Raw genomic sequence first — 18,425 nt, forward strand, 5'->3', positions numbered from 1 at the left:
AAGTCAGGATCTCACATAGATTAATGGAAAGACAATGTAGATTTTACATGCTAAAACCAATCCAGTCTCCGCTGATCTTCAGCTATAGAGTTTCCAACCAGTTTCTTGGCACTATAGACCAATTCAGTGACATTGAGTGAATGACCAATTTCATATTGCAAATCAGCTGAGTGTAGCCTGAATTGCTTGGACGTTTATAGTCTTATGCATGCTATGTCTATTTCTACCACTATAATACAAACTCCAACAAAAATCTTGCCTTGGATGGATCAGTTGCCTCATGTGTTTTAATTCTGGGAGCACTACAGCAGGAGTCCTAAGTTTATGTAGGAGGATGAGACTGAAACTCCTAGAGAGTAGGTTAAACTTGAGACTGGTAGACAGTAACAGCCTTGGCTATTCCTTAGGAACTACCTGCCAGCACCTACATTCTTTCATTATGTAAGAAGCAGCCACATGAAGAGGGCCCAAGGGCTTTTAGATGAGCTGATCATGAAGAGAGAAAAGCTGACTTTATGTCTGTTCAAATCCTCCCTCTCTTGTGTAAATACAGTGACAAAATTTGTTCATGAGCATAGTCACATGGCTGAGAGGTAAGATGACTCATGGTAGCCAAAGTTGGAATATATACATATAGATGTAGATGAATAATTTTTGTTGTGTTCTTTTCTGTCAATCATTTTTATCTGACACTAATTTACATGAAATTATTTGATATAACTAAAATACTATCAATCTTTCCTCTTCAATATTCTTACTTCTTTCTCTTAGTACAAATTTCAAACTGAAAGTTTCCCTCCAAGACTTCTAAAACCATGGGGCAATATGATTCTCAAAGAGAAAGAAGACACTTCATGTATCTGTTTTAAGTATCTCTTGTAATAAATGAATACAACCTAAACACTGCCTGGAATAACAAAGTGATCATCTCTTAGTACTAGTGTACGGGACTCTTTCTGAGCTAAAATCAGACTCATGGAGGTTGTGCTTCATACAATGCCCTAATAAGAGAATCTATTTCTGCCTTCTCATCTCCAAGAAGCACAAACTATGTTCTAAGGTTCCTTACTTCAATACAACATGCCATTTCAGTCTCATGTCTCTTTCCTTATGGTGACAATTCTCCATCAATGGTATGTAGACCTCATAAGTACATTGATTTTACCTATGTATTCAAAATATGCAACAATTTATGTCACATACTAAATTCCTTCTTACATTATAATTTTTATATTAATTTAAATGCAGTATTCTTAGTTTACATACATTGTCATAGATATATTTTTGATAGAGATTTTATAATATTTTTTCTTCAGCCCAAATACTTGTTTTGAAATTAAAATATTATTATACCTAACATTCTGCAAGGTATTAGCTTTCATGGTTTCAGAAGGTGCTATGCAAGCTGTTAAGGAAGGGAATCCAACAATAATCCTACTCAGTTGTGATGAATATGAGCTAAAACATGACCAGTACAATATGTTAAAAAATGCAATGTAATCCCCAGAGGTGCCTTGATTCTGGAGGACATGGGAATGGAGGGGAGGGGCTAGGGGGAAGGTGGGGGTGGGAGGGGGGAGGACAGCGGAACCCATGGCTGATGTATAAAATTTAAAACACATAATAATAAAGAAAAAAAAGAAAAAAAATACAATGTAAATAGTGGTCTATGTACCTTGGAGGTAAGAGCAGCTTTTAAATTGATTATAAGGCCCACTAATCAAAAGAGAAATCATGTCTGGTAGTAGAAAACTAGGCAACTACCTAGAGCTATTGAGGTCAAGGATCTTGGATACCATAACAACTCATGCTTAATTAAACCAGCATAATCTCTAATCACATTTTCAATATTTCTCCTTAAGCCCATCATCAAAGTAATATTTCCTTCAACTTTTAACATTAAAATTGTTCTCTTAAGAATAAAATAATTTTAAAAAAATCACAAGGGATTTTAATATGTATACAATATGGACAAATGTGATTTGTGGCCTTTGATCTGTTTGTTGCAGTGGCAGGAATATTCTTATGATTCCTGCACAGATTGTTGCTTCTTGCTAGATGCTTCTCCAATTTTTGCAGACAGTAAAAGTAATTTTCTGTTTAAATTAACTGGAAAGCTCCCCATGGAGAAATGCAATCAATAGTCCTGCCCTTTACCTATCCAGCTGTAACACCAAGAAGGAGGGGAGAAATATGTAAGATACAGATGACCAATACAGTTTCTAAGAGTGCTGGGAGATGATCTTTTCATCACACACACACACACACACACACACACACACACACACACACACACACAGTCTCTGAAAATCTTCTTGAATTATTAAAAACATTATTGAAAGTGAATGACTGTTAAATTCACATTAAGTATTCTTAGAGTGTTCTTTTTTAAAATATTTTATATTATAATTAATTTAATTTTACATATCAGCCACAGATTCCCCTGTCCTCCCTCCTCCCACCTGCTAGGCTTACCCCCCAATCCACCCCTCATTCCCACACCCTCCAAGGCAAGGTCTCCTCTTGGGATTCAGCTTAGCCTGGTAGATTCAGTTGAGGCAGGTCCAGTCCCCTCCTCCCTGCATCTAGGCTGAGAAAAATGTCTCAGCATAGCCCCTAGGTTCCAAAAAGCAAGCTCATGTACTAAGGACAGGTCCTGGTCCCACTGCTAGTGGGCCTCCTAAATGGTTCAAGATAATAAACTGTTTCACTTATCCAGAGGGCCTGATCAAGTTCCATGGGGGCTCCTCAGCTACTGGTTCATAGTACATGTGTTTCCACTAGTTTGGCTATTTGTCCCTGTGCTTTTTCCAATCATGGTCTCAATATCTCTTGCTCATACAGTCCCTCCTCTCTCTTGCAGATTGGACTCCTTGAGCTCCACCTGGGTCTTGGCCATAGATCTCTGCATCTGCTTCCATCAGTCACTGGATGAGAGTTCTATTGTGACAGTTAGGGTATTTGGCCATTTGATCACCAGAGTAGGTCAGCTTTGGCTTTCTCTCAACCATTTCCAGCAGAGGTCCCCCAGAAATCCACAAAGATACCTCCCAATAGAGTGTTCTTATGCTTTTAGAGAAGGAGAATTGACAGTTCAGGTCAAAGTTTTTCTGTAAGAAAAAGGATAATATAGAATGGAGGTTTGTTTTATTGTCACAGTGGGTGCACCTGAATCTACTGCTAGTTCAGCTACTGACTGAGGCTCCTCAGTCACTGGCCCACTGCTCATGTGGAGGCTTGGTGGACTTCTACATCCTGATGGAACTGCTTCTGCCTCGGTAGCCAAATTTAGTCTTTAACTAAGTCTCTATCATTCTATTTTACCAATAAAGACTCAGGAGTAAGATGCTTGGGTGAAAATCTGCTAGCTCAGAAAGGCAGAGAAGCAACCAGCTATCTTCCTCTTTAGACAGCTACCCAGCAAGAGAGATTCTCTTCCATGATACAAAACCAAAAATGATGGCCAAACTCAAAGTCCCTCCCTACTACTTCCTGCTTGTTTCTCTACCCTGTTTCTAGACACCCTCTAGCTCTCTATGGCTGATTCTTGTCAACTAGTTGCTGGCTCCACATTCTAACTCAAGGTTTTATTTAATGAACACAAATTCAGAGTTCACAATGTGATCAAATATCCCACAGAAATGGAGTGGTATCTAAACCAAGTCCTCTTAACCTGAGTGTGAAAGACTCCTCCAGTTTGAATCATGGTGGTTGTGTGAGTGGCACACTTGCTGATGGAGGATGTTATTGTCTCAATATCTTACTGTGTTAAGAACAGCCTAAGTGCCAGTATGGGATTGGAAACCCAGTAGTCTTAGCTGGAAATGCTGTAGAGCCTTAGGAGAAGGGTTTAGAGAGGTCATAGTCACAGTCACCAGAAGCCTCTCTTGTATGAAGAGGGCTGAGGGCAGGGTCAGGTTAACATGGCTATAGAGTCCTTTCACAGGTTCCCTCAAAAGCTTTATTTATTTATTAATTTATTTGTTTGTTTATTTATTTATTTATTTTTGGGTTTTTTGAGATGGGGTTTCTCTGTAGCTTTGGATCCTGTCCTGGAACTCACTCTGTAGCCCAGGCTAGTCTCGAACTCACAGAGATCCACCTGCCTCTACCTACCGAGTGCTGGGATTACAGGCGTGTGCCACCACTGCCCTGAGAAAAGCTTTTGCCCCACAGATATTTCAAAAAGTAGCTGTAATGTTATCTGGAAGCAGTTCTCAATATTACTAGTCATGTGTTGACTAAGGTCTGGATTATTTTGAGATGATCTGGCTTCTCCTGTTGTAACCTTTCTTCTGTAGTAGCTCCCTTCTTAAAAGTGTCTAAATGTGGCATTGACACTTGTCATTTCTCCAACACTTAATTTCACCTAGCCCTTCACAATTCATTAGGAATCTTATGATTCAGATTATCTGCAGACATTTGTCTTGTTTCAGCACCCCCCACCTCCCTCTCTTTCTCTCTCTGTATTTCACTGTGTCATTGAGATGCTACTGTTGGTGGTGTTTATGCAATTCATTTTTAACATGTCATTTCCTTGTTTTGAAAGTATGAATTCTGTTATTTCTAACAGGTTTTTCATTATCAGTTTATTTTCCCCTCTACAAGTGTTAACTCTGTGAATCTAGAGACATGAATACTATCAGTTGAGTTTAAATTCAAGAAAGTTACTTCTATGGAAACATGAAACCTTATTGTTATTTATTTCAAAACAAGGTGTTGTTTCCATTTAAATATGTCATCTATAATGTCACTATATATTGGGATACATAAGTGCACCAATTTATCTGGTAGTATTAATCTTCCCACATTTACTTCCTTGAATTTGTCCAATTTTTTAACAATCTTATTGTCATTGAAAGATTAATATGCACTGTCTGTCCTAATTAATCTAATTTTCATTTGTTCCATTTTGCAAGTGTTGTTTCCAAAAGTCCTCCTAGCTTAATTCTTGTTTGCAACAAAAGAAACCAACCCTTTAAACACCTTTGTATAGGATGCATACCTCTCAGCACTTGCCATTTTCATAGAGCCCATTTGAAAGTTTTCACAATAAAGTAAAATGTTTGTGATTTAATTGCTCCTAATGGAGGATAAGGGTCTTTCATTTGTATTTAGCAATTTGAGCCTTAAGGCACCTCAAATATGGATTAGACAGTCACAAATTTCAAATATTATTTAGGAAATGCAACCGTGACTGAAGAGAAGCATGCTCCATTCCTACCTGACAGGAAAATGTGGTAGCACCATTTATATGATACTGACTTGAGAAACCTGGAAAATACAGGACTTTGAGAGACATGGATTCTTCTCTGCAGGGTCAGATAGCTGCTGAGGCCAAGTGTCCCTTTGACAGGGTTGGATTCTCTATGATTAAGACTTGAGTGCCCCAACATGAAGCTTTGAAAATGAAGCCTGGTTTGCAACTGAGACCTCAAGATGTTGGACCTGGACGAACCATGCAATGTCTGAAAGCAGGGCTAACATACAGGGAACAGAACCAATACAGGTGAGCAGAATGTCAAACACATAACCCCAGTGGTGAAACCTCTAAGTATTTTGGAGACTTTAGTCAAGTCTAGTCTACCTCCTTCATCAAATTTCACATCCTTGACATCATAAAAATGTCACAAGAAAAACACTGCCCACTCCTGTGGCTCAGATCCAATCTACTCTGTGAAGGAAGCTCCTGACCCCAAAGCTCAGTCACATTCTCTTTTCTCCAGCGTTCTGTGTCTGAAGTTTTCCAGACAATTTGTCTAATTTGAGTAGGATAAAAATGTCTGTCCCTTTTTAATTGTTTTACTTAAAGCTTTTTAGATTGGTCTTATATTTGAACTACTTCACTACTTTTATTTTCTGCAATATGTTACAATGCTTTAAATATTCTTATTTTTTATTGGTGTTATTTGTACTTTGACAATTTTATATAAGCATGTATTGCATTATTGCTATCATTCATACTATGTCTTTTCTCTACATCCTACAATTCCACTTTCCTTATTTATATCCGTGGTCATTTGTTTTGTTTTGTTATCCCCCTCAGTTTAACTAGGATGTCTCTTTGATCTTGAGTTTAGTTTGTAATCATTTGTTAGGGATTAGTGGGCTCACTGTTGAATACACAATTAAAGACAATGACTTTCCTCCTCCAAGAACATTTCAGTAGCCAGAAGTTCATCCTGATCTCCCCTGTTCTCTTCACAGTGTTCTATCATACATAGTCTGTTGTTTCTTTCTTGAGTACCCAACTGTGTGATGTTCTTCCCCATACTCCATTGCTCATGCAGTACCCTGGCTGCCTGCCTTCCCAAGTACATGGTTACGTGGAATTGCTTCTGAACTTTCTTGGATGGCATGTTCAATATTCAGCCTTTATAATTGCTTTCAGGACCGTAAACTTCTCTAGTCCATGTGTTTCCTTTTCCCAGTTTCTCATTGCCATATAACCCTACTATTTTTGGTCCTACTATTTTGGGTCATTCTCTCTCTTTTGTCTTCTCCCTTGGCTGCCTCTCTTCTCTCTCTCTATGTCTCTGTCTCTCTGTCTCTGTCTCTCTCTCTCTCTCTCTCTCTCTCTCCCTCTCTCTCTGTCTCTCTCTCTCTCAGTTACTGTTGCCCACACTCTCTCTGTCTTCCTCTCATGTTATCCCCACCTCACCCCCACCCCATTGCCTGGTTCAGTTTGCTGGCCTTGTTTAGTCTAACATTCTCTTTCTATGTTCTGGACATTTCCAGATGCCTCTGGCTGCACTTTTCCTTAATTTACAATAAAAACATTCTCCTCAACCATTTTTAAAAAATTGCTTTCAGTAAAACTGTTCAGACAGTGCTGCAGGGAGGTGTGGAATTGCTCTCTCCTCCTACAGAAGTTGCCCAGACAAGGCCAGAAAATCACTAGTCATGGGATCTGAGGAGATGAGGAACGTTTTCCACAAGCCTGGATCAGGATCCTGCATGCGTTTTCTTCAGAAAAGGAAAGGGAATGGAAAGACCCATTCTACTTTATCTAAGGGGGTCTGTAGATCTGTGGGTCTGAAGACCTGCATTTGGGGCTGTGAATGCCTGGTATTCTGGGGATTACGACAATGGCAGTGTTGAGTGGGAGCAAGAGATGGGCATCACTGAGCAAACTGTTGAGGCCATCAACAAGCTAAACCCCAAACCCCAAACCTTTGATCACTGTGGCGACCTCACCCATGCCATGCCATGCCAGGAACTCCCTGGAGGAAAGAACAGATCAAGGACCTGCAACATGTACTAATGGCCATTGACCAAGTAATTGCACTGGTGCTAGTAATTGTTAGGGACCAAGATGCCAGGAACCAAACATGAACTATGGAAAGTACTAGCTAGGCCAGAGAACAAGTCATAAGCCCCCTCCCAGAGCAGTAATCAGAGGCCCCCAAAGATAAGAGAACATCCCACAGTCAGGTGCCAAGACAACTGAACATAAAGAGCATTCCATGGTCAGGTAGCCTAGCAACAGAATAAACTGCCCCTGACCAGTGACCTTAGCCAACATCTCACAGTTGCACGATCTGCCTCACATGTTTTGTACCCCTTCCATGTTCTACACTCCCCTTTTCCCCTTCCCTCCTTCTTGCCCCTTCCCCTCCTATGCTATATAAGCTTTGCGGATTAAAATAAAGATTGGCAGCTTGATCAGAATCTTGTCTTGTTGTTTGTCTCTTGTGTCCCCTGTCTCTTTCATTTGCTCCCACAGGTGGGTCACCCCCGTTGAAATCCCACTGGCCTGGGCAAGTAGTGGCAACCATGAAATGTGATTTGTTTCCAACAACCGAGACAGTGGAGTTCTGCCAGATATCGGGAGAGGACTACTTCAGTTTCAGGGTGGGGGACCTTCTGTTCCTGGTGCTCAACTTCTAGTTTTTCTATAATGCTTTCCAGTGCCATGAACTGAAGCAGGCCCAGGACCACTCACTGGACCAACAGCGATGCATCACAAAGCAGTGGAGGTGCCAGGACACTATTGTCTTCCAGCACATCCCACTGTTCCTGCAGAGTATTCATGGGTCCGGTGACTACTTCTACCTCACCAAGGCCTTGTGGAAGGAGATGGCAGCAAAGCTCACCAAAGCAGGTATCAGAGTTGCATTCTCTGGCCTCTACCACAGGAATGCTGGGGGAACCTACCTGGAACTTGACATGGTGTTTTCATCAGCAATTAGGTGCCAGGCTCCATGTGGTGGTCATCACTGCTGAGAATATTGCTCACTGTTACTACAGCTTAGATGAACTGAGTAAGAGTGGAGTTGATGGCAACCTAAAGGAATAACTCCCCAAGTAACCTACCCAGTTTTCATGCCCATGACATTTCATCCTGCCAGAATGTTCACAGCCCCTCATAGCAATTTCTAAGTAGACAGGCAGGTTTGTGAATGGATGTCCTTTTACATAAATCAAAGTCCTGGGTCCTTCCCTTAATTATATTTAAAAGAGAGCTGTCTTCCCTTTAGAAAGCCAGTAAAGAAGGCTGTGGATATTTTCTAATTATGGTGTAAGACTTTTCACATGATGTTTGGGCAAATTCTCCTTATTGTGCAGCTTTCAACTGTGTGCCCTTGAATCCCACTGTTTCTGACAGCTGACCATCAGTACCCAAATCCTGCTCTCCACCCCAGCTCAGTACCCAAGTGTGATCTTTAACAATTTCTCAAGGCAAACTGCATCTGCTTTTGTGAAATTGTGCTCATGACTCCCAGAACTCAGGGAAAACAAAGGTCCCTTCTACCTTCCTGGTAGACAAAACAATACCACTCCATCCCAGTGCCACAGAAATTCCTCATATCAGGGAGCTTCACAGCCACCACTGGCTGTGAATTTCAAGACTTTTGTTATTGCTGATAGTGTGAACACAGGTGGTCCACATGAGAATGTGTTTGCCTTTCTGATGACAGACATCACCTTCATGTACAGACTCTTTCTTCCAGATGACCGTAACAGAGGCTGCCGCATGCAGGCCCTGCACAGTCCATATGTCTGTCCTATTTATATCCTCCTGCTGCAGACAGCCCACAGCATTATCAGATCACAATGACCCTAGTGGGAAAATTGGACTTGTGGTAGACTTCTCTGAGAACAACACAGAACTGTTCCTGGGCAAACTATACTATGTTAATTGTCACAGACATACAATACTCCTGGACAAAAAAAAAAAAAAAAAAAATGTATTGAGCTACTTAAACTCCTTTTCGTTGCGGAATCTGCTCTGCTGCCTCCTCCTGGATCTCTGACCCCCATGGCTCTTCCTCCATGAATCTTCTGGCCTGAATCTCAAGTAACCAGGGCCTCTATGCCAGGGAAGTTTTGTAGTGTCCTGAAGTGGGATGGGAGAATCCTAAACCAACTTTAAAAACTCACTAGTTACAAATGAACTGCAAAGCTCACTAAATTACCAAACTTTCTCCTTAAAATGTTTAAGTCAAGCTGGACGGTGGTGGTACATGCCTTTAATTCCAGCACTTGTGAGGCAAAGACAGGCGTATCTCTGTGAGTTTGATCCCAGCCTGGTCTACAGAGCGAGACCCAGGACAGGCAACAAAACTATACAGAGAAACCCTGTTTTAAAAAACCAAAAAAAAAAAAAAGTTTAAGTCAATGTTCAAAACCATGAGAAATTAAATAAAAAGATAATTGGACATGTAAATTCATATGGGACAAACATATAATAATTTAGTTATGTTATAGATTGGTGATACACCAGAGCTCACTGTTAAGTAGCACAAGAAAATTAAAAATTTCAAACCAGAAAAAAGTATTTGCTTTTAATAGATTGTTAGTTAGGGTTACTATTACTGTGATGAAAGACCATGGCCAAAACCAAATTGGGGAGGAAAATGTACATTTGGCCTGTGCTTCCATATCACTGTAGAGCACTGAAGGAAAAAGGACAGGGACTCTAACAGGACAGGAACCGGAAGGGAAGAGTTGATAATGAAGCCATGGGAGGGCTTTATTCCTTATGGCTAACTCAGCCTGCTGTCCATAGAAACCAGAACCACTAGTCTAGGGATGGCCTTACCTACAGTGAGCCCTTCACCATCAATTACTAACTAAGAAAATTATCTATAGGATTGTATACAGCATTATCTTATGGAGACATATTCTCAGTTGGTGTTTCCTCCTATCAGATGACTTTAGCTTGTGTCAAGTTGACATAAAACTAACACCACGGTGTGAAATATAACTAGAAGAGATATTTGATGTGGAATATGTAGATTTGTGGATCAGAGTTACTACAAGAATAGACTTTGTCTGTATAACATGCCTTTGCTTCTAAAAAAGAAAAGCTTGAATAAGAAAGATAATTAATGGTTACCCCAGAGTGCAGGAGACACTGATCTGGGAATTATTAAGTGTTCTTAGAGAAAGAAACATGCCAGAGTCTTTCAAAAGGCAGAGAACAAGTAAGTTCCCTAAACTGGCTGAGTGAAAAAAGGTCCTTAAGAAATAGAGGACAACACTTATGTGAGGGTAACAATTTAGTTATGACACTCAGTATCTAGGAGATCATTAAACTATGTTTATCAAAGTTTCTTTACCTTAGAACTATAAATGTATGCATATATACTGACCTCCTTATGTTACCTTTATGCATCTAACTTTCAGTCAAAATTATATCTTAGTCCATCAATTGTCCTGATGATTTATCACATAAAACCCCAGAGATGAAAAAAGACAACACTTTGGCCTCAACGTAAATTTCTTGCAATTTCCAAAGATTTAAATCTCCAACCGTCCATCTTATATTCAAAATTAGAAAGAAAAATATTTCATCCATGTAGTGAGATGTGAAACAAAACAAAACAAAACAAAATCACTCTATTTAAAGGACACTGGACTAATTATATCCTGTAATCCCCATGGGAAACACTTTTGAAGCAGTCAATGTGTTTCTCCCAGGTCTGATGTAGGGTTCCTATGGACTGTGACTTCCTGTGTTACTGAGCTGAGCAAACCCTGCAGCTGTCCATAGGCCTGGCAGACTGCTGATTTGCATGTGCCCAGAGCATATCTCCCTTAACTGACAGATTCTTAGCTGGCTCTACAGTCCCTGCAGGAGTCAGTCCCAGTCAGGACACAGCATGGCCATGAAGGCTCCTGCACAGACTCTGGCAATTTGGCTACTCTGGCTCTCAGGTAAGTTGCATAGGACAGAAAATTTATTCAGCCTGGAGTAGCCATTACTTCCCTAGTATTCAAGGAATTCCTACTATAACATTGTTAATTATGTTATTTTGTTTGTTTGTTTGTTGTTCTACTGTCAGGTGCCAGATGTGACATTCAAGTGACACAATCTCCACCCTCCCTGTCAGCATCGCTAGGAGACAGAGTGACAATCACTTGTCAGGCAAGTCAAAGCATTAGCGATTACCTAAGCTGGTACCAGCAGAAATCAGGACAAGCTCCTACACTTTTGATCTATTATGCAACTAGTTTGCAATCTGGTGTCCCATCAAGATTCAGTGGCCAATACTCTGGGAAAAGTTTCACTCTAACCATCAGCAGTGTGGAGCCTGAAGATGTTGGAACTTATTATTGTCTACAGTATCACAGTGCTCCTCTCACAGTGATACAAGCCATGACATAAACCACAGAGGGAAGTAGAAGTTGGAGGTTGTGCTGCCCCAGCTGCTGCTCCTTGTTTGTTTGTGTGCTCAGACTGCTTGCATGTCAAGGAAAAGTTTTCCTTCAAAGTGCCCAGATATCTGCATATTAATCCTTCTCTCTGTGGACCTCTGCCAGCACTTAGTGTGCATCTACCACAACAAGGAATGAACTGCCTAACCATGTGGTCCTGGGATAGGTCTGGGAAGTTTAAGAAGACCCTGCTGATGCTTCAGTGTCTGCATGTGACATAACACAGGAGAGGCACAACCCTTGCCTCATATGGTTTACCACAGGTACTGATGGATGGGAAAATCTTATCCTTTGACTTCACATTTCAGCAAGGATCTTTATTGAACAACTCTACAGGAAATCAGAGAAAGTAAAGTCTCACAGACAATACCCTTCCAGCAGTATTCTGAGGTCATTTCCAGAGATGAACAGATCATGAGAGATCCAGGGTAATGAATGGAGTAACCCCTTAGTTGTTCTAGCATAGGAGAGCTTGTGGAGAGCTGGTGAAATGTACAGGACTGGGCCTGGGGGGAACATCGTTTTCCCTATATTGGGGTTTTATTCTTGATCTGACTAGGATGAGAGCCCAAAGCCTCCTTTGTGTCATGGAGTTCATTACCTCTACCAGGTGCTTACACCATCATAATGTTCTGCCTCAGAGTGTCCAAATTTACAAAGCCATTTTAGACTGAAACTTTAAAAATGTTTTTGGTCATGCTTTTGCACATCTGGAGGGTATATTAACAGGTAGTCCCCTTGTGCTCCCTTCTATACATTTGCTCAGAGAATGAACCTCAAATACATGGCTGTTTTTGCTCATTTGCATCATTAAGGATATAATTGTTTGCAAAGTGATTCATTATTTATTATTTGTGTCAGTAATTTATTAACTATTCCTCACAGGAGGCACCAAAAACGTATCTATTAACAGATTAAAGAAAACTCAGAGGGCAACAAAAATGCATTGTTGCCTCATTAAGGAATGAAAATAGAAACTTACTCTTTGGTGCAATCACTTATCAGACATACCAGGGCAAAGGAAAGGTATAATTCTCTCATCTGTATCCCACTAATGAGTGGACATCTGACTCCTTAAAGACAACAGAACCCAGCTATCTAGCATCTGAGCATCCGGTTTGTGTATAAAGGCACTCATCAACAGGCACAGAATTTGGCCGCATTTCAGAATACAAAATCAACATCCAAACATATGCAGAGCACTGTTACATGACAGCAATGATGGAGTGAAAAGAAATAAAAAACAAATAAACAAACTATAGAATTGAGAAAAAAGGGGGCAATGGGAAGAGTAGAGGAGGGAGGTTTAGAAATATATTTAACCAAATGAGAAAATGCCTTTGTGAGTCTGTTTTGTTTCCTTAGTAGTTTATCATAATAATTATTGACTCCAATAGAAATGATTTTGGAGACACTATAGAGATAATTATATAGTTTTTCTTCTTAATTGTCGGAAGGATGAACTATATCAATACACTGTTAAAATGGAGTGTATGGGGGGTTAATGCAGGCCAGGGGTCAGGGGAAAGAGAGCTTAGGGGAGAGGGAGGTTCCAGCTGTATCAGGAGCAGTGTAGGAGAATGGAGAGGGAGATACCATGATGAATGAAGACCCCAGGGGAATAGGAAGAAGCAGAATGCTAGAGAGGTCCCCAGAAATCTACAAAGATACCTCCACTGTAGACTACTGGCAATGGTCAAGAGAGTGCCTGAGCTGACCTGCTCTGGTGATGAGATGGCCAAACACCCTGGCTGTCATGATAGAACTCTCATCCAGTGTCTGATGGAAGTGTAGAGATCCATGGCCAATCCCCAGGTGGAGCTCTGGGAGTCCAACTGGTGATAGAGAGGAGGGATTGTATGAGCGAGATATGTTGAGACCATGATTGTAAAAAACACAGGGACAAATAGCCAAACTAGTGGAATCACATGAACTATAAGAGACATTTTCAGTAAAATATTAAAATTCCTCTATGGTGTCAGAGGTTTAGTGCTAACATTAGATCATCTTTGTTTACTGTATGCACTCTCTGTGGCCCCTAACCATAACAACAAAAGGATTACAGAATGAGCCTTTTCTTCTTCCAATGTTTCCATCTTAGTTAATAGTCACTGTTTTAATTCCTTAGCTATTTTCAAAGATTTGTGATAGACATCATAATAACTATGATGCTTGTAATAGAAAAAAGATGTCTTGAGACAACAGTTATTTATATTTTTTTAATTTAGATTATATATTTTTCTTTTTCTATTTTTATTGAAAATAGATTTTTCTCACATGATATAACCTGATTATGGTTTTCTCTTTCTCTTCTTCTTCCAGTTCCTCCCCTCCTACCCTTCCATCAGGATCCATGCCCTTTCTACCTCTCAGTAGAAAACTAACAGGCTGTGGGATGAAACCTAATTGATCATGGTGTGTGATTTTATTGTGTTCTTGGATTTATTTTGCATCCAACCTCTAGGAGAAATAGAATCATTAAAGAGTCCTGTGCTACTCAAAATTGTTGGCTACAGTGTGACATAGGAATGATGGGTATTGTTTCACTGCAGAGAACAATATGAAGTAGTCTTTGACAAGTGAAGAAAAGGAGAAAACAGTGGACATGTGGCCCCTTTCTATAATATGACACTGAACACAGACTGGACCCAAGTAAATCACTTTGTCCCAACAACTTCCTTTGTGATAAAAGTTTCAGAGAGTCATTATCCTATATCACTGTGAAGCAGGAAGATAAGACATATAGATTTGAGCATGTGGCCTCCTGTATAATACCTTCTGTTGTCATAGTAGAGGTAATCACAACAGAGTTGGTTATGTCATCTTGCCTCATTTGTGTGTGACTAAATTTTACAGCAACAAAGACAGAGAACACTCCCAAGTACATTCTATACTACTTACATGACCTTGATTGAAAATCCAGGCAGCTATACAAATAAAAGGACAAAAAGATACATTATAGATCAATACCCTTAATCAAAACTCAATCATAAAAACAAATAAATTCAAAATTCTGCAATAGAATTACATTTCTCAAAACATACAAATGACTAATAGGTATGTTACAAAAATATTCAATGCTACTAATCATGAACTGTATGCCAATAAAAATCATAATGAAATATCTCTCCATTGTGGGAGGTAAAACATTCATTGTAATATAAGTCAGTATGACCATTGGCAACTCACCATAAGAATTTTCAAAACATTGATAATAGAACTACCATGTGCTTTAGTGATCTTATTATTGGATCTATATAAACGTTAACCTTGAATGTCACCTTGATTTCAGAACATGGTCTATATGAAGGTTAACCTTGAATGTTGCATTAATGTAAGGATATGGTCAAAAGAACAATGCATGGTGGACAATCCCTTGAGGAACTGAGAGGCCCCATGGGGAAAAAGCAGATTTTTCTTTCATCTCAGATGAATTCTTTCCCCTGGATTGTTCTTGGATGTGATTTTGTGACTCCTGCAAAAACACTTATATTCAATTTATAATACATGTTTATTCTTGTTAGAGGTCAGAATATAGCTATAAATCCCAATCAGGCCAGTGCACCCTTAATCTGGATATGGCCTTCTGCCTTGATTTTATGCTTTCTCAGATATAATCTATAGTACATGTTTGGCAAATATGTTTAAAATGGTCTGTCCTGAGAAAGTTCTGGGAAAGGGCTGCTCTGTTAATATTTATTGTGTGCTTATTGACATTTATTTACTTGTTTTTCTGATCATTTTGTTTTTCTGAACTCAAACAACCTTCCTTGGATCATAGCTTTCTTTGTTTCTTTCATGTATAAGAGTACACTGAAACTGAAGCAAGGTTGTCTACAGTATTGGAATGTAGTCAGCCCCATTCTTTGAGGTCCTCGGATCCTAGGTCCAAGAAACAAAATCTGTAACAGGTCTATGATAGGATTGAGAAATTCACATGGAATTACTACAGCACACCTCTATATAGGGCTTGGAGGATTACAATTTTATTAATAATGGATGTGGGAGGCTCTGACATAGCACATACATTGAGGCATTTAAAATAAAAAAAAAATAATAATAAAAAAAACATTGGGAGGATGTGGAATGGGGGAAAGCATAACCCATTATGAGGAAGTCGTTTATTGGCAGCCTGTTCCTGGGGACTAAATATTGTCCTAACAACATTCTAGCCTCTCCACATCACTATCATTTTAATCAGTCAGTCTGTGTTTGGAGACAAAGCTTAATTTCAGGAATTTGTGTCCATACCTTGTTTCAACATCCAGAATGCAGACTTGTCAATTTAATGACATTTTGTTATTATTCTTTCAAACATATATGTGTTATAATATACACATATCTTCAGAGAAAAGTCTTGGAAGCACAGTTTCCAATGATGTAGCTGCAGTGTCTGTAACAAATACAAGTCAGTGCTTAGCTTGGTGTAGTGGCTGTGAGACACACCCCAGCCTCATATTTAATACCTCAGTTGGCATAGTGCTAAGTGCAAAATGATGTAATATGGTAAAATCAAAGAGTCTCCTAGTAGAAAAATAGATAGATGTTAAAATTAAATATTTAGTTCCTAACCTACACTATTTGTATTTGTAACACCATAGGAATATGTGGCTAAGATTAAGATACCACATGAAACAGGAGTAGGCATTTTTAAAATTTTAAAAACTTATTGTTCGAGGCCAGTCTGGGGTCTATAGAGCGAGATCCAGGAAAGGCGCAAAACTACACAGAGAAACCCTGTCTCGAAAAACAAAAAAACAAACAAACAAGAACTTACGGAAGAGGGAAATGCTCTGTGGCTAGAACCCTGGTTTCACTGTGGAGGGGGAATGTGAATTCCTTTTGTTGACTTTATACCCTGCAACAAAGAGAAAACTGTAGTGTCCCTCAGAAGTGAAATCATTTCCTTTTCAAATACAACATGCTGGCAAGACCTACAAGAAACTCAAGAATAATTCATTCAGAATTCCAGGAAGCAGCAGAAATCATGACCTGAATCACAGTGGAAGAACAGCAAACATCATGACAGTGGTTGAGACCACAAAGCAGCTAGACCACAAACAAGGCTTATTCTAAAGACATGATGTTCATTTGAAGGAGAACCAGTCTCTTGGGGCAGGTATCCAAAGAGCAGTGAAGTGGGAAGATTAAGAATACCACAGGCCTGGGAAGGAGCAGGAGGGTAGGCCTTTGGAGAAGTGCAAATTGTAGCTCAACTGGAATACTGAGACCCTGTTAAAGAGAAGGAGGTAAAGAATGCAGAGGAAATCAATGTCTTTTAAATGACTTGACTCAGCAAGATTTAACTAGTCCAAACAAAGTTAGTAACCAGGAAAATAGAAGAGGTATGAGTATCTATTCACCATACTCTAAAGTATAGGAAAGAACCAATTGGATAACTAAGTAGAGACATATACAGCAATACAATAATAGTAGAGAATTTCAGTATTTTACTCAGAAGGTCACAGAACAGGTCAGAAAGGGAAAGTGTTACATAATTATTTCTTTAACACTTTAGACCATTTAGACCTAATAGACTTACATCAAACACTCTGTCTGCAAGAGCAGGGTGCACATTTTTCTCAAGAGCACATTGGATATTCTCTAAGATATAGTATGTATCAGTCACAAAAGAATCTCAAACTATTTTAAAAGTTTTAAAACACAAGTCAATCATTTCATTTGTACATGAGGGGAGCAACTACTGAATATGTGTTTGCACACATATGGGTGTACCTGTAAATTTGGAGGTTCAGTTCAACATTTTGGGTTGGTCCACTGATGCATTTTACATTATTTTCATTTTGTATTGTTTTTGAGACAGGGACTTCTGTAGCTGGAGACCTTCTCTCCAGCCCCTGCCAAGTCCTGTCAGTCCAACAGCCCACTTATAAAATAAAAACACAGATGCTTATATTATTTAAACTCCTTGGCCATTAGCTCAAGCCTACCACTGTCTAGCTCTTACTCTTATATTCAGCCCATTTCTATTAATCAATACTTTGCCACGTGGCTCATGGCTTACTGGTACCTTACATCTCGCTTGTCATGGCAGTGGCTGGCAGGTCTCTCTTACAGAGCCTTCACTTCCCCTAGTTCTCTTCTCTGCCTGTCCTGCCTATACTTCTTGCCTGCCTACTGGTCAATCAGTGTTTTATTTATTAACCAATCAGAGCAGCACATTTGCAGCATAGAGAACATCCCACAGCAAGACTTCCATTTGCCTGGAGCTTGCTGAGTAAGCTACATGTTGTGGCAAGTGAGCCCTCTGCCTGTCTCTTCCTTTTTCTTCCATGCTATAAGCTGGATTGTGATCATTTTCGGCTGTCCTTGGAATGTTTTCAGATGTGTTATGGGAATCAAACTCATGTCTTCACATTGTACAGAAAGTATTTTATGACCTGAGCTACTCATATCCTCTTTTTATCAATGCTAAAAATGGAATGTAATTGCAAGGGAAATCAGAAAGATACTTGAAAAAGTAATAAAGATAGCAGAAACACACACACACACACACACACACACACACACACACACACACACACTCACACACATGTAAATGAACCTGAAGAAGAAATCATCAAGGAAACTATAAAATATTGTAACCCAGATGAAAACAGAAGGACTAAATATTAAAACTTTTATGATATGAAGAAAGCAAAGAACTGCTACACAACTTATATTAACAGTGCAACATTCTTAAATGAGATTCTGATTTGGGATACCTTTTTAGATGTAACTAAACACTGTTGTCTTGGTAA

General features: G+C 39.5%; 1 pseudogene and 1 gene segment (V, D, J or C); both read left to right on the top strand.

Annotated features, from left to right (window-relative positions):
- Positions 1–8,299, top strand: part of LOC118580193 — a 29,342-nt pseudogene extending 21,043 nt beyond the window's left edge.
- A 2,809-nt stretch (positions 8,300–11,108) lies between these two features.
- On the top strand, positions 11,109–11,614 carry LOC118580194. The segment is given in 2 exon segments: positions 11,109–11,163; positions 11,292–11,614. Coding segments are annotated over 2 exon segments (378 nt in total).
- The last annotated feature ends 6,811 nt before the right edge of the window (positions 11,615–18,425 follow it).

The sequence above is a fragment of the Onychomys torridus genome, chromosome 3, assembly GCF_903995425.1.
Source record: "Onychomys torridus chromosome 3, mOncTor1.1, whole genome shotgun sequence".
Lineage (NCBI taxonomy): Eukaryota > Metazoa > Chordata > Mammalia > Rodentia > Cricetidae > Onychomys > Onychomys torridus.